The 15,814-nt window shown below is 43.8% G+C and overlaps 1 protein-coding gene across 8 annotated transcripts in view; it reads right to left on the bottom strand.

The window, feature by feature from the left end:
• LOC112966844 (neuroblastoma suppressor of tumorigenicity 1) overlaps positions 1–5,573 on the bottom strand; it is a 37,267-nt gene extending 31,694 nt beyond the window's left edge. Inside the window, exon 1 of one of the 8 annotated variants that reach the window (XM_026067342.1) lies at positions 5,449–5,573. In XM_026067342.1, coding sequence (XP_025923127.1) covers positions 5,449–5,515 — 67 coding nt within the window. In that variant the 5' untranslated portion in view covers positions 5,516–5,573. Of the gene's footprint in view, positions 1–267; positions 2,585–5,448 lie in introns of those variants that run through there. The other 7 variants (XM_026067356.1, XM_026067357.1, XM_026067358.1 and 4 more) reach the window with 7 other exon arrangements.
• Positions 5,574–15,814: the final 10,241 nt, after the last annotated feature.

The following is a 15,814-nucleotide window of genomic DNA, read 5'->3' as shown; positions in this document are numbered from 1 at the left end:
TCTCCACCCCCATCCAATATAGGTTGACCATTACTGACGTCTGCTGGCCCAGCTAAGAAACAGGGACAATTTAGAGCAAGAAGTCTTACAATGGCATCTCACTTACTAGCAGAAATGCCACAGAAAAAAAACCTGGCTCCTTCTCAAATCTCTCGCTACCAGTTTATCACTAGCAAGGACACACCAGCAGCCCTTAGGTTCCTCAGAATTTTCTCACCAAACTAAATCCGATGTATCAAAGACCAAAGAGGTGGGAAGTGTTCCTACCTACTGCAGTCATGTCTCATGGACCAAAAAAAATAAGTGAAGTCCCCTTCCCCTGGACAGTGTCATCACATGCCAACTCCTGAAGAAGGCACAGCTGGTGTCTTATCAGCACACTGATGTAGAGGACAAGAAAGTCAGTGCCATTTGGATTCATTTCCAGCAGAGCAGACCTTATTCAGTCTAGGGTTTCTAAATAGGACTTCCCCCAGCTTCACTCACAGCTTGGGCTAGTTAGTTGATCCGGTTTCTTTAGGGAGGGCAGAGTTTCCCAATTCGGTCAGATGGTCCCTCAAACGCCAGCTCAGAGAGCTGCTCTCTCTCTTTTTAAGTCCTTCCCTGGAACAGTAAAGCTGCTTTTGAGGAGGTGAGCTCTGAAATTTGAAGCAAAGGCCTCCTTTAGGAAGGACACCAGGAGACAGCGCAGTTACGGGAACACAGAACTAGATTCATAAAGAGGGCCCCTCTGCAAGAAAAGACTTTTTGTCCTTTTTCCAAAAGGAGATAATAGTCACTTAATATTTAGGTGGGCAATGCATTCAGAGTTCTGCTAACAACGTAATTAAATATTGCTGTTAGACTTTTGACTAAAAGCCTATTTTTCAAACAGTGCTTGTCCAGCTCTTTAAAATGAGCCGTCTTTTTGTTGGCTCCATTGCCTCCCACACAGCCCCAGTGAGCCATAAGCAGTTAGTATTTACACTAATTTGTCTGCTGCAAGACACAACTAGTAGAATTGGATCCTCTCCTRTATGATAGAGGAAAATAATTTAGGATTACAAGTGAAGTCCAAATAATAACGCAGTTGTGTGCTTGCATAATATTCATGTTCTCCATCATTAAAAACAAAATTCCAAGTCAAGAAAGTCTTTTGTCCTCATAGCTTAGTTAGCCACATTATGATAGGCAGACAAAAACAAAACAAAACAAAAAACCCCTACACTTTAGAACAGGAATCTCAGCATTTTTGTATATTTAGAAAAAGCCTAATCCAGTTTTCAGAAAGTGTAATCAAGTTTTATCATTATATAGACTGACTTTATCCTATTCATAACCATGTAAAGCATTATTTAAAAATACTGACATTGAAATCCATACAATGAATCTTTCTGAAAAATTCAGTCTGCGGAATGACACAAACAATACATGTTCACCCTTGCCATTAACAAAAACAGCTATTCAAGCAGGTAAGAGAATGCAAGCCAGAAGAAATCGCATAATAACTGTAGCAGAATTAAAGTGGCCTTTTTCTTTTAAATAAAGTTCCTATTAAAAAGGGATTGSGAGAGTTTTATTTTCAGATGTCAAAACAGGATTAGAGGAAAAGGAACATTACTACAGTGGGTTATTTAAAAGCTTCCAGGCTGAATTTTGGTCAGACACAGACACACATCAAAACATTTGCCTCTCCTGCAAATAACAAACTTCAGCCTGGCAACTTAACATACAAACTGAGAAGCAAACAGCTTTCCCAGGATTACCTGATAGTAGCAGGTAAATTACAGCATTTAAGTCATTTAAAAGTACAATAGTTTCAATAGAAAACACACACACAGTCTTTATTGCCTCACTGTTATCTGGGAACAGCATGTAAGAATCATTCCTCCAAAATGAGAGGAGAGCAACTTTGTCAGTCTTTCATGAGTTAACTGTCTTCCAAAGTGCAAATCTGAGGTCAAGGTTGAAAGCCAGTGGGATGGAAGATGACCACAATACTATTTACTTCCATGTCTTTTCTCCACAGAACTCTACTGATAAAAAGAGTAAGGAAGAATTGGTTGGGATAGCTGGAGAGGACATAGGAGCTTAACGTTTTGCAATTTGAGAAGAAAGCCACTGGGGATGGATTCTCTTTCCCCACACATGAAACGAGTAAACTTTCTGATGAGTAAGAAAATCAGTATCAGGAGGAGAGATAGAATGGAAAGTTAAATTATATTAGTGACTGCACAGGTGAACAGTCTTGAAAACTGTACACAGCTGGAGTCAACGTGACCTAGATTGCCCATCAGAGAAACAGCTTGGTTTGCACTTTCTTGGCTGACCAAGCAACTACACACAAAACCTTCCCACTGTGCAGTTACTAGGTTTAGAAAGGGAAGGGGAAGAAAAAAGAATTTGATCTACCTAGATGCAGCCTCATCATTAACAAAACAAATAAATAAACTATGTCAGCCCTAATAAAAGGAGGTTAGCACCTAAGCTGCATTTAACTATGTTTCAAAGTCCTGTGCAGGCATACCTAAAGGCTCACAGTATCATTTGCTCTTTTAAATTAAATACTGTCTTATCAAGATTTGACAGTGTATTCTCTTTTGAAGTAGCGGGGGGGGGGGGGGGAAGAGTTTTAATACAAAGTTGCAAAATGTGCACAGGGAATGAGCAAGAAGTCAAAAATATGATATTGCACTTAAAGATGTAACATAAGACATACACATATTTTGGACATTTTACTGGCAATCCTTCCAGGAACTTGATTTCCAACTAAAACAATACTGCATAATTACAAGCTATATAGCCAATTACAAACAAATTGGCTCAAGCAACTGTAGTCAAAACCCTGACAAATTAATGCAAGACAGGACAGACTGCATAGCTCCCAGCTATCATTTAAAAATATACAATTGCTATTAGAGTTATGCCAATAGATGCTACCTCCCCTTCTCACTTTCTTCTCTCCCCCAAGCCCCTCCATCCTGCAAATAAAGTCATAGTAGTTATCTGTGTCTACAGTTCTGACGGACACCAGGAAACCATCCTGCATGCAAGGCTTCAGAAATTCAGTGCCTTCCTTTACTTACAGCATCCAAAATGGGAAAACACAAGGCCACTCACAATGTTTCTCTTTCCCAGCCATTGGCTGGAAATAYGTATCTGGCGATCATGCTCAGGAAGGATGTAAAGGAACGTGCAGGAAGGAAACTACGGCTACCCAAAGGAAAAGTCTGACAAAGAGCTACTAAGGATTTGGTTAACTTTTATATCCCACATAACAAGTGACAGAAATCTCAAGYAAAGAATTCTGTTCATTTTCTTTCTTTCTACAACAACAATCGTCCTTGTTTATCAGAGATGCCAGCAAACATTACAGTAATACTATGAAACCAGTCATCACAACCACACAAGTTTTTAAAGTCCTTGCAAAGAAAACAACCATTTCCACTGAGACACTCTGAGAAAGTTTGTGTCAGCACTTGTTTAACAGTCCCCATAGCTAGGTCACCAGCTCATTTCATATCTAAAGGCCATCATCATCTTCAGTCACTAACTGCTGGAGCAGAAGCAGCTCCTGGGCTCTTACAACTTTCAAARTTCACACTCAAGCCATTTGTTGTTAACACCACGAAGTAGGTTGTTCCACAGATGCTGCAGTTACTGGATCAATTACTGGATGAAAGGACACAAAACAGAAAAATGCAATGACACATAAAAAGAAACGTGTCCGAGGACATCATGCTAGGTCTAGTGCTACGGCTCCCAAATTAAGAACTGCAGCCCACATGTCCTTTTTATGTGGCCTACCGAAGAACTTGAATTTTACTGAGCTCTCTACTCAGTGCCCCTAGTCATCGTGAAGCTAACACTGGGAATTTTTGGTCTAGAGTTTTAGTGCAGAAAATCTAATCACACTTTCTTTCATCCATCACCACTGCAGGATGGAAGGGAACACCAAATGAAAAAGAATGGCCTGCTGGAACGACACGCTGCGTCATAATGAAGTCTGAATCCATTTCTTTCAACCTCCCAGAGAGGCTTTCCATGTACAGGATTCCTACATGCACAGCTGCAGCATGGAACAAGTTTTAGTTTATAATTTGGCATACTTAATTTTTTATGATAAAGCAAGCAATGCTACGGAAACATAAACATATCTGGACATGTTTGTCAGACAAACTTGAATAGAATTTCATAAGACAAAACACTGCTCTGGAGCACTTGACACTTTTCAAAGACCTGTTATAAACAATGGAAGTTTCAGTTTACTCAAAACAATTAAACATCTTTTCTAATGGAAAAGTATTAAGCAACCAAAACACAGAGTTCCTYGTCAGCTTGGAAAAGCATTAGGCAACAAAAACACAGAGTTCCTCACCAGCTTTCAAGCATAAGGCCACTACAGCAAAAAATAAACATTCACATTTTTGAGATATTATTTATGGTTTTAAGAAAAACTGCAGCGCCAACATGGAACCCACACCTTTCACATCTGATATYTCACTTTTTGTTTTATACATTGTATTCAAAGATCTGTGTTGGGCAGACACATTCTTTAAAGCCACATCCCTCCTCCAGTTAATTTGACAGCCTGTCACTGGAACAGCACTGAACTGCACATGCATAATTATAGCCACTCTATCAGCTTTAATGAAATGTTATATACAGTTTGTTGTACACCAAAAGTACAGATTCTGCAGACATATGCACGTTCCTAACTTTAAGGACAAAGAAACATTGGGGGGGGGGAATCAACAGAACTGTTTTCATACTTAAAGAAAACACATAACGGCCTGCAAGGTTGGGACATCAGAGGGGAAGCGTTTCAATGTCAAACCGCACGTGCTGTAGTAAGCAGCACATGCCAAGGCGCTGAGCGTATCACGCCGTGCGTTTCTTTTAATGAGCACAGTCCGCCTTGCGCCCGGAGCGATGCGGCCGGCTCGGCAGAAGGAGATTTATCAAACCGAGCCGCCACCGCGGCGAGACCTGCCCGGCGGCACTGAGGGACCTCACCGAGCCTCCCCGGCCAGGCCGCTCAGGGCAASGGGAAGCCGGAGCCTGTCCGGCGCCCTCAGGGACCTTCAGCAGGGATTAACCGGAGGTGAAAAACGAGCCTCCGCTTCGCGGCGCCGGTAAGGCCAGGGGCGGCCCCAGCGGGGGGCTGCGCCCAAGGTCACCTTGCCAGGCCCGGGGCGGCGCGGCTGCCTTCCGGGCGGCGAGGGGACAAGAGGCCGCGGGGACGCCGGGCCGTGAGGGGACGCCGGGCCGCGGGACCCCCCCACACACACACACACCGTCGCCGGTCGGGGCCGGGCCCTGAGGCGACGACCGGGGGGGTGGGGGCGGGAGACGGGACCGGGCCTGGTGCGGCCCTTCCCCACCGGGAGCCTGGCGGTGGTGCCCCCTCTGCCCCGGGGCGCCTGGCCCGCGCCTCCCGCGGCCGCCCCGCGCCCCCCCCGGCCTTACCCAGCTTGACAGCGGCGTCCGCCAGGCAYCGGTCCCACTTCCTGCCCAGCTCGCTCTCCGACGCCATCTTCGCCGTCCCCTCCCACCTCAACCCGCGCGCAGTTCTCGCGAGACCCGCCGGCGCGGGGGCCAGCGGCCGAACGCCAAGTCTCGCGAGACTTCCTTCCCGCCCCYCCCAATAACGGTCGGCGTGCCCGGTGCCGTTGCCAAGGTTACCGCGGGGCGGGCGCCATGGCGGCCGTCGCCGCCTCGGCCGGGCCCGCAGCGCCGCGGGGGGCAACGCCGGGCCCCCGTTTCCTCGTGAGGCCGCGTACAGTGTCACAGAGCACCCCCCAAAAACCCCGTATCCTTTCTAGCGGCCCCCCCCGRGGCCTGGGGAAGGCCCGGCCCATGGCGCAGGTGTGTGGAGCCAGCCCTGATGACCTTCATTTAAGAGCAGCCTGGGCCTGAAGCCAAGGGAGGAGGTGAACAGCGGGAGCAGGAGGAGAAGGGGTTGTTCCTGGAGTTATGCCCCACACTAGGGCACCGATGTTACAGTAAAGAGCTGGGGGGAGGGATATAAACGATTCTAGGGGATTTTTTGCAGGCCCTGGAGTGTGCTCTGGTGTTGTGGAAACATGAATGTAAGTGCAAATAGCTTTAAGCTAACTGTAATGACCTTCATACCCCAATTGATGCGTAGGCTTCTTCAACTCTTTCTCCAGAAGMCTTGCGAAAATTCCTGAGTATGTTTTGGACAACATCTCTGTGCTTSGTAGGACAATTTTTAGCAGTAACTTTATTATTATTGATAGTTTCCTTTATCAAATTAGAAAGGAGGAAGCTCTATTGCTTTATGAAATGGAACCTCCTAAACTAAAGACCAAGGCAACAAATGGAAATCAAACAAAACTCTCTGAAGTTTTCAGAAGTCCTCTGAATTTACTCGTTATTGTTTATGGACTTTCATCTGTCCTGATAGTATAACTAGTTCTGATTTAGAGCAATGATAAAAAAGTCTTACATATTTGGTTTAGCTCAGCTCCTTCACAAATTACTAAATGATCACAATTAGCTGTGACTTCTACTTAATTTAGAACATCTAAATGTGTTTTTTTCTGCCTTTTTTGGAAGGCAACCAAGTAGTTGCAGGTTCAAAAGTTTTGCATGAAGAAGGCTGCTGTTGTCCCTCTGTAAAGGGAACCTCTGGCTCTCCTGTACTCCCTGCAACTTGCCCCAACTAGTTTGCATTACTGTATTGTCAGTATGAAAACTAGAACCATGCATCAAGTTACTTAGAAAAATACCAATGGGACGACACAGTTTTTTCCTTTAACCAGATGAAGAAGTATTTTTCTGCAACCACAGGTCCAGTGGTATGTCCCAGTGTGCCAGCAACTCCCTCCTTTTCCAAGCACTCTCAGCTCTGGAAAATATCAGGAGAGAAAAGATGCTTGAGGCCTCCAGATACTCTATTTTTCCCACCCAAAATTGAAGTCCAGAAATCAATATTTAAAAATGATGCAGAAATGCAATCTTCCGCTTGGCAAAAACAAATACTTGGTGCAGGCCAATGTGTAGTTTCACTTCACACTTACTCATTTCCAGACTTTCAGGCTCACTCGAAAGCTCTGTTCCTTCAGGGATGAAGGAAGAGGTGGTGAGCAGCTGGACTGCAAGTAAGGCGCTTTATAAAGGGTCACATTGCTCTGTAATGGCTCTGGATGTATTTGACAGCCTTGCATCGGGAACCCGGTGCGCTAAACCCCTTCTAAGGGGATGGAATAGTTCAGTGTAATTGTTTTGAACATCCAGTTTCCCTCTGAGAATTCTGTCTGCTTCTGTTAAATCCTGGAGGCACTGAGTGATCAGAGGGGGGCTCTGGAAAATGTTATCCGTTAACAATCTAGAGTCCAATCTCTGAACCCCCTTTCCTTTCCCTCCCCACCCCCTGGGCAAAATTAAGGTGGAGGGGAAAGTGTCCAAAAACAGGCTTTTCCCTCCATTGCTATAGTTACTTGGCAATGAGACCCTTTCAGTGTAATAACGAATATTTATTATCGTATGACTCCAAGGTGACATTCAGAACATGCTGTTTTGAAAAACCTTTTTGTGCATTTCACGGCCCAGCATGTGCTGTCCCAGGGTTCCYTCCCTCCCCGCTTCCCTCACATTCTCTCTTCTCATTTCTTTCCTGTCTTTTTGTCAGCGTAATGATTCTATGAAAAAATAGAAAAGGCTGATGGTTGAAAGAAGCCAGACAGTTTCAGAAATCCCTGATTTTATCTAATGGAAGTTAAATTCTCATAGGGTCAGAACCTGTATCAGCAATTTCCTTAATTATGTACCTGACTTTAATTATATGTTAAGTTAGTAAGGCTACTCACAGACTAAAAGTTAGGCATTTGTTTAAACACTTTGTTAATTAGTAGTTTCACAGATGCTCATCAAACAAGCGAACAGGCAGAATTGGAAAGCTGAGATGGAGAGGCACCGCTGTTCCGCAGAACTGCGGTTTCCCCGGTGCCTTGTGGCAGGAGCCGTGYGGAGGGCTCGCAGAAGGCCGAGTCCACATATGCACTCGGAGGTGCTCTCCATCTCTGCAAAATACCTGCTTTTGCAGAACCTCCAGCCCCTGAGATTACCCCTGTAACAGCTGAGGAGCTTCTCACTGCAACTAAATATCTGGAGGGTTGTTAACCCACTTCTCACCCTCCTGCTGGGATTTCAAGACCCTTTTTAACATGTCAGGCTGCTGCTTTTCTTTTAATCGTTTACTCTAGCTTCTACTTTTTGCAGCATAGGAAGGTTAATCCCCTTCGTGCTCCGCCCTGAGTAGTTTCTGTTTCAAAACTTTAAGCAAATTTCTTTTAAATCTTGATTCTTCCCTAGGATGAATGTATAGTCTCTTACTCTGGTGCCTGGTGTTAGGCACGTTTTTCAAAGAATCTTACAGCATCTCTCCTGTATGTTCCCCACTGGATGCTAATCTGCTCTTGACCTCTTTTCCAAAGAATACACATATAATTTCTCTCATTTTTTCAATAACATGAATCCCCTCCTACACACGCCCCCCCCCCCACCTCCTGCCAAGAGCAGCAGTAATCTGCATAGGAGGCAGCAGTGTAGGAGTTACCTGCTTGAAACGGTTGACAAAGCCCGAGTCGTGGGCCCCCAATTTGCTGCGTCTGTACTCCCCAAACAGCTCTTTCATGTTATGGAGAGAATCGGACCTGGGCAGGAAACTTCCACTCTGTCACCATGCCAGTTGATTTTTTTTCTTTTGTTTTTTTCTCCTCCTTTCCACACATAATCAGCATTAGTGGGCAGTTACCCATGTTTATTTTTCTTTACAAGCCTTGTGCTACCCAAGCAACAACAACAAAAAGTCTAAATCCTAAGTCAGAAGAAAAAGAAACCCCTCCTCAGCAGGACTTTGCCCTAAAATGGGAAAAGTGCCAGAGACTCCATTAAGTCTACTTTGCTCTTCTTATTGATTTTATGTGGAAGGCAGTCAGATACTGTGGGGATGAACAATAGTCCGAAGGCTTAGATAGAGCTGCATTAAGAAAATGAGCTTGTGATACAGAGTAAAATATCATTCAGTCTTCTCATAGCGATCACATTCATGTTAATAAGCAAGTCCATTTTGTGTCCCCGCTAATGTATTTTCGTGACAATTTTGCAAAGCTGATGTAATGTGATATTCAGCAGCGTGGTACTGCTGGTTACAGTTGTCAGGTACAGCTGATGGAAGTGGAACTTTGAAAAATGGAACAAGATGTGTCGCAGCTTGTTGTGCTAATTCTGTTTTAAGCTGCTTTTGCCACGAACACGAAGTTTGCCCCAAAAATCTCTGCGGAGGAAAGCGCCTACATGGAAGGACTGATCTGAGCTTTTGCTAAATACTTTTGGCCGTCTCTAGTACAGACTAAGCGCTGCTGTGACACTTCTCATCTTTAGTTGATCTGTACTATTTTGTGATCCGCTTCTTAGTTTCCTAGTAGAAATAGAAAAAGAACTAATGCACCGTATTGATAGAGGCTTTCTCATGAGTAAGTCTGCAAGGGAGGGCAACTGGTCAGCTCCTTAAGTACATTTTTCCATTAGTCCATGTCACTGACTAATTCTATACAGATTCTAACTAGCGAACCATGACTATTGTATTAAGAAGGAATCCAGCCCTTGCAATTCTTTTGGCTGGTATATTAGTAAGCTTCAAATGAAGTGCAACGTGCAAGGAAAAAGTAAGGGAATGGAAAGTTTTTGTTTCTTTCTGGTGCAATCGGCTTCTCCTTGATTCTTTTTTAATGACAGCCTGCAGACATCGTTACTACAGTTAACGACCAAGTTTGACAAATGTTCTCAATACTCCCTTTGCTCAGGCTAAAGAYATTTGTGAAAGCTCCTGTCCATAAAGCTTTCTGTGCTTAAAGAAGAGAAAGTTAGACGAGCAGTCTCAAGCACGGAAGTAAACAGCATCCTAGGAACACGCTGGAAAACAAGTGGTCTCAGTAATCCTCCATTTCATTCTTCTGGACTGACAATTAAAAAAAAAAAAGCCTCGCAGTACTCTTTTAAAGAGGCATTGCTGTCTTACTGAGGGAGGGTTTCAGGTATTTCTCGGTCACGCTTGCCCATTTTGTACTACACGTCTTGCGAAACGCAATTGTGTGTAACCTATGGGACGTGTGAAAACAGAGTGTGGCTGCAAACAACGCCGAGGCATGTCTAGACACAAACAACGTTCTCAATGTGGACTGGCACTTCTGGGCAGAAATAAAGCACTAGTGCATGAGGGTGTTGCTTAATGCATGAAAAAAGGATTTTCTTATGTCCAAGGTGCCGATGAGGTTGCAGATGTGACTTTCTAACATGATCCTGCTTAAGCCCATCTCTGTGCACCTCAGCTTCAGCTGAGTGATTAAGTCTCGGTTTCTTAATGTGTAAAAGAGGGGTATGAAACATGACCTTATCCCATCTATTTAGGCAAAATACATCATAAAAACAAAGCAAAAGGTCAACCTTGGATAAGTTCAGAGCCTCTAGCTATGTGCAAGTGATGTGTAACTCTTAACTCTCCTGTCGTTACTGTGAAAAAGCTGCACTGGTGGTAGAGTAAGTCTTATTTTTGGCCAGCGTATGGACATCTTAGGCTAGGTTTAGTGTCCTTTCCGTGAATCAAACACGCCCTTGAGACAGACAGCACATCTGCTGGGGTGTTGATGAAGTGAAAAGTATTGTTCTGGAGTCTGTTTTTAGCATTCTTTGCATGGGAGGGAAAATGCCTCTAACAATACTGAAAGGAAAATATGTTGGCTTTTATTAAATATGGCATTTTGATTTACTCATCAGTTCCTGTAGTGATCGGGAAAACTCTTAAAACCTTTGCGTTACAAGAGTACCCTTGGCAAAGCTGCCTTGGAATTGGAGGGAAGCTTTTTTTTATTGTTTGTGTGCTATTTTGTCAGTGTGTATAAAGATCTCCATAGTGAGAAATATCTGTGGTTTGAATAGGGAATTCCAAACCATCGGGTGGTGTTGTAGGTACCTTTTTCCTATGTTAGTTTCCAAGAAATGCTCAGTTTTCAGCCTCAAATCAAATGATGCCGCTGGTTTACTGACCCTGAGTAATAAAACCCAGGGAACTAAACTTTACCACTGCTGGAAGTGGAGACTCTTGCAGCAGTGAACTCAATTTATGAGAACCCCTAATAAAAGTTTATGCATTTTTCAAGTGCCACAGGCTTGACATGGAAGAAAATGGGCAATGTGACCTAAAAAATCCCAAGCTGTCCTTTTCTTTAAATAGAAAAAATAATATTGAGTAAAGCCTGACATGTTTTCTCTAGGACCTAATTTCTAAGTACATAGGTTCTCACAAGTATCTGTGGTCCTGGCGGAACGGTGGAATAAACAAAACAACATTTCGCCACGCATGCAACTCGTGCAGGGGGACGAAATAAAAAGCATATCGTGTCAGACCGCAAATGCTTTATGAAGTTCTGGCTTAATGCGGAAAGTACTCTGTAACGCTAATAAAAAGTATTTATCCTTTTGCTTCCTTGAATATAATCAAATATACAGGGAAAGCATATGTATCTTATAGCTGCTGACTGCAAGATCAAAAGCTCTGTTATTAATTGCACATGAATCTGGTGTTGTGGGGCCATTAAGCCGTCAACTGACATCATTGTTTGCTTCCTTTGTTTATAGACCCTCATTTTACAGATGCATAATGCCTGACGCTGAGCCCTTTGAGCACACTCTTTGCTCTCCATGCGGATGATCCCRTGTCATATGTGGGGGAAACGCCTGCACGCTGACTAGATCCGATGGAGCCGAGCGCTTGAAACTGCTCTGGAAGTGGTGGTGCAGGTCCCCTACCTCTCCTGGGCTCTCTAGAGCCTGGGAATGCTGACACCTTAATGAGCCTCCCGCGGAGCACCCTGGGGCCCGGATCACAGGATGGTTTGTTTTCCTGTCTTAGCAATCTGCACCTGTATGGACTAATCTGTATACCACTGTACTGTAGTGAATCCTCTTAACTCAAAAAATATAGAGAACAAGCAGCTTAACACTTAGAAATAAGTCTCATCCCTAGATTTAAAAATGCTCTATGAAATACGGCTGCATATAGGAAAACTCAGGTCTCTGGGCTTTGAACCTGCCGCTCAGCTGTAGACTTGCGAGGTGACTTGGCTTTGTGACTGGCTCCAGCAATTTTAGCGTAAGGATCTTCTTTTGCCTTGAAACCTGTGCGGAGTTTTTACGGCACTGCAAAATGGATGGAAGTTGTTACTGGTCTTATCGCGAGGCCGTTTGCGCTCGTTTGCCTAATAACTCTTCCAAACGCAGGGCTACGCAGAGGCTGGGCCCCGTCTCGAGCCGCTCTCCAGGCTCAAAGCTCCTGTTGCTAATAATGTTTTCAGTCTTCTCTCGTTTCCTATCCTGCCTTGTGGTTGCTACATAGATGCCTTCAGCTGCCTTCGGAACGCATCTTTTGTGGTTATACTGAAAAATTTATTTTTATAGCTAAAGTTCACCTCCGTATTTTCTTCTTTTTCTTGCCTTCTTCAGTTTTCACTCACTTTGTCACAGCATCAAATCAGAATCAGACTTTCCCTTGAGCATTTTTTTTTTTTAGTACCTCTGTTTCTTCCACCTGTCTTGTGGCTTTCACGGTTGTTTGGCTGTTAAAATAGGACTGGCTAAACTTATTTCAGTTTCTGTTGTCAGAGCAAACAAACATATAAACAAAACTCAGCAAAGCAGCCTTAACCCTCAAGTAATCCCAACTGAATTTACTTATGGGAAGAAAAAGCCTGCCCTAAGCAGAGGACATAGTACTGCTGCTGTCCTTATGCCCATCAARTGCCTTTCACCTGTGCTTCTTAAAATCAATGTGCCAATTATGTTGCTGTTACTGCTGAAGTGATTATTTTCCTTAAGTAGATTAAATAAAAAAAGAATACAGCATCATACACAAGGGTCATCCTGCTTAGCCCTGAACTAATGCCACCTCTGGAGAGGAACATAACTAACAATGCAGTTAATAACACTATCTCGTAACACTCAYGGATTTATTGCGTGTCTCCCACGTATAGGCCTGAACTGGCTTTATTTAGCTGTCAACCCCTCCAAGAATCACAGGAGAAGGTAGGGTGGCTCCAACCGTAGTTATCGATGCAGAACCTTTTGCCTGCTCCGCTGCAAGTTGCAGCCTCCAAGGAAGAGTCTGGTCCTACATCTTAGTAAACAAACAAACAAAAATAATTCCCTCAAGCATGTCCTGCTATAAACAAGCAGAGCAAGCAGCTGGTCCTCATTTGAAAAGCTGTGCCATCAATTTCAAAAGGAATCTGCAGATCTTCTTAATGCAAATATTTGGGGGAAAACAAAAAGCAGCTGTTTATTCTTCTTTATACCTATTAGCAGGAAAACAAAATCCAGAGTGCTTGTATTTCTTCCACTAAGAAAAACATCCCCTTGGCCTCAACATTCATTTGGATCTTAAATTGTTTATGCTACACCAGGCTGCATGATTCTTGCTCTGTTTCTTCAGTAAGAAGCTAGAAACAATTGTTGTTCCTAAACACAAGAATGCTAAACTAAAAGCACAGTGATCCTTGCATGCCTTACATGAGTTTTGTGACAAAAATCATGAAGTTTAGATCATTAATTTTCAAGTTTATCAATTTTATCCTCCCAGGCCCTGCCCCAAGGAGAACGCACATAAGATGTGCGGACCCCTGTATAACGAATGAGTAATTTGTTATGTGTAATGAACAGGCTTGCTTTTCTTAATTACTGCTCGTAGGCGCCTCTGAGGGAACATAAGGACTGAAGAATCTGGGGATTGCATAAGAGAAGCCACTTCAGATTACTGCACGTTTCAAATTGGCCTCAAAGAGGCTGGGCTGCCTGGTGTTGGGAAGAATCGGATTCAAGGAATCGAGAGCAGGAAATGCCTTTTGAGGTCATGTGGCCTATCTGCTAGACACGGTAAGATTGTTTCCCATTTTATGGTGACTTTGATAGTGGCTTGCTCATGAATTTATGTCCTATTGTTTTTCTGTGAAGCATTGCAGCTCCTGGTTTTCTTGAGAGATTATTTTACTAATTATTATCCTCTACTTGCTAGATTCATTTTGCTTCTGCACTGAGAAGAGCAGCAGTTTAAAAATGCCAACAGAGCTATGGGAGAAAAGCAAAAGTGGGCAAAGGTGAACTTAAATTAGTGACAGCAGATTGTCAGAGAGTAATCAAAATATATCTAAGTTTTGATTTTAGAATTTGCATGAACAGTGACAGCCATTATGTGTGCATGTGGGTCATGTTTTAATTTACCTATGTAACAGTTACGCCCTTAACTAGATACCTCATCCTAGCTGTCGTAACTGAGTACACCTATCTGAACAGTTAACTTCTCTGGAAATTTAACTTGTTGCTTTCAAAACACCAAAAACAAGCTGTTTTGTCCTCAGTATGTGTTAAGAAAAATGAGCATTGTTACAGGTGTTATTTCTTGGAAGGTCTGGCCTGGGATCTAATAGTTAAAACTTTAGAGTTGAGCCATGAACAACTGTGATAACACATCAGTGCAAAATCAGAACCTGGCCTTGGTCGTCCCCTGCCAGAAGGATGCACCACTAAATATTACATCCGAGGAAAAAACGAAGGGGTTCCCCTAAGAATACATAATTTCTATTAAAATTTCAATGCAGGAATTGCACATGCTGTCAGAGTTTCACACCCTCTCCAGGAGGATTACGTCAGAGCAGGAAGCAGCGCCCGAGCGCCCTTGTCAGCGTTTCCAATTTCCGCAGCAAAAGTAAATGGAACAACAAAAGGGGTTTTGGCTCGCAAGGGCCAAGTCTGCGCCGCAGAAGCTGGAAGGCACCAGTAGAGGGTTCTCGGGATCCTGGCACTCCAGCTYGGGGGAAACCCAGGCCAAATAATTGTTCCCAAAAAGCTAGAGGAAAATGTTGCCACGTAATAAATGGGATTTTTTTTCCCAGGGTAACTAATTAAGTTGCATTTGTTAACTTTGCATGTCCAAAATAATTCAGAAGTACAAGTAACAGAGTCTGGAATCGGGGTCAGTTTTACCTGAGATGGTTGAAAAGTGAATTAATAGATTAGAAGGAAGAAAAAAAACCTTTGCTTTTCTCAGACTGTCCCAAAAGGAAAGTGGTATTTTATTTGTATATACACCCAGATTTGCTGATTTTGGAGATCTGTTTCACAGCTGCTTAAGCCCTGAAGTCATCAAAATATGTAAGCCTCTGCTTAACTTGAAGCAGGTACTTACATGCTTTGCTGAATCAAAGGCTAAGCTGCCAGAGGAGGCCGAACACTTAGCTTTGCAATTAATTAACCTTGTCCTTAAGTAGCCAGAGGCTGATTATTTCTTTTCCTCACAACTCRCACTTGAGAGCGAAACAATTAAGAGATGACTCTCGTCTGGGCAGCACAAGCAGTGACGCTTATCAGGGTAACCTCTGCAAGGGCCGGTTGTCAGCTGCTTGCTGGTTTGAGGAAATGTACCTGTTCGGGCCGGCATTTTCCACGCTAAACGTGGGCTTTGCACTGACTTTTTTCATTTAATCTTAAAAAATAAATAAATAAATAAAGTGGGGGAAAAAATGAAAAAGGGAAGAAAATAAAAAAGGAATAAAGGGAAAAAGGGGAGAGTGAAAAAAAGGAAAAAGGGGAGGGGAAAAAAGGGGGGGATAAAGGCCACGGAGGTGGATGCGCTGCCCAGCGGGGGAGCCCTACCCTGAGCGCGCCCACGGCCTGTTGGCGCGCCCTCTGCGGGCCCCGCCCCCGCCTCTGATTGGCCGCCCGGCTTCCGGCCTCCGCCCGGCCGGGCTCCCCCCCCCCC

The sequence above is a fragment of the Apteryx rowi genome, unplaced genomic scaffold (genome assembly GCF_003343035.1).
Source record: "Apteryx rowi isolate R43461 unplaced genomic scaffold, aptRow1 scaffold_259, whole genome shotgun sequence".
NCBI lineage: Eukaryota > Metazoa > Chordata > Aves > Apterygiformes > Apterygidae > Apteryx > Apteryx rowi.
Note: the sequence above shows the minus strand (reverse complement) of the source record. Positions and strands in the feature narration are given on the sequence as shown.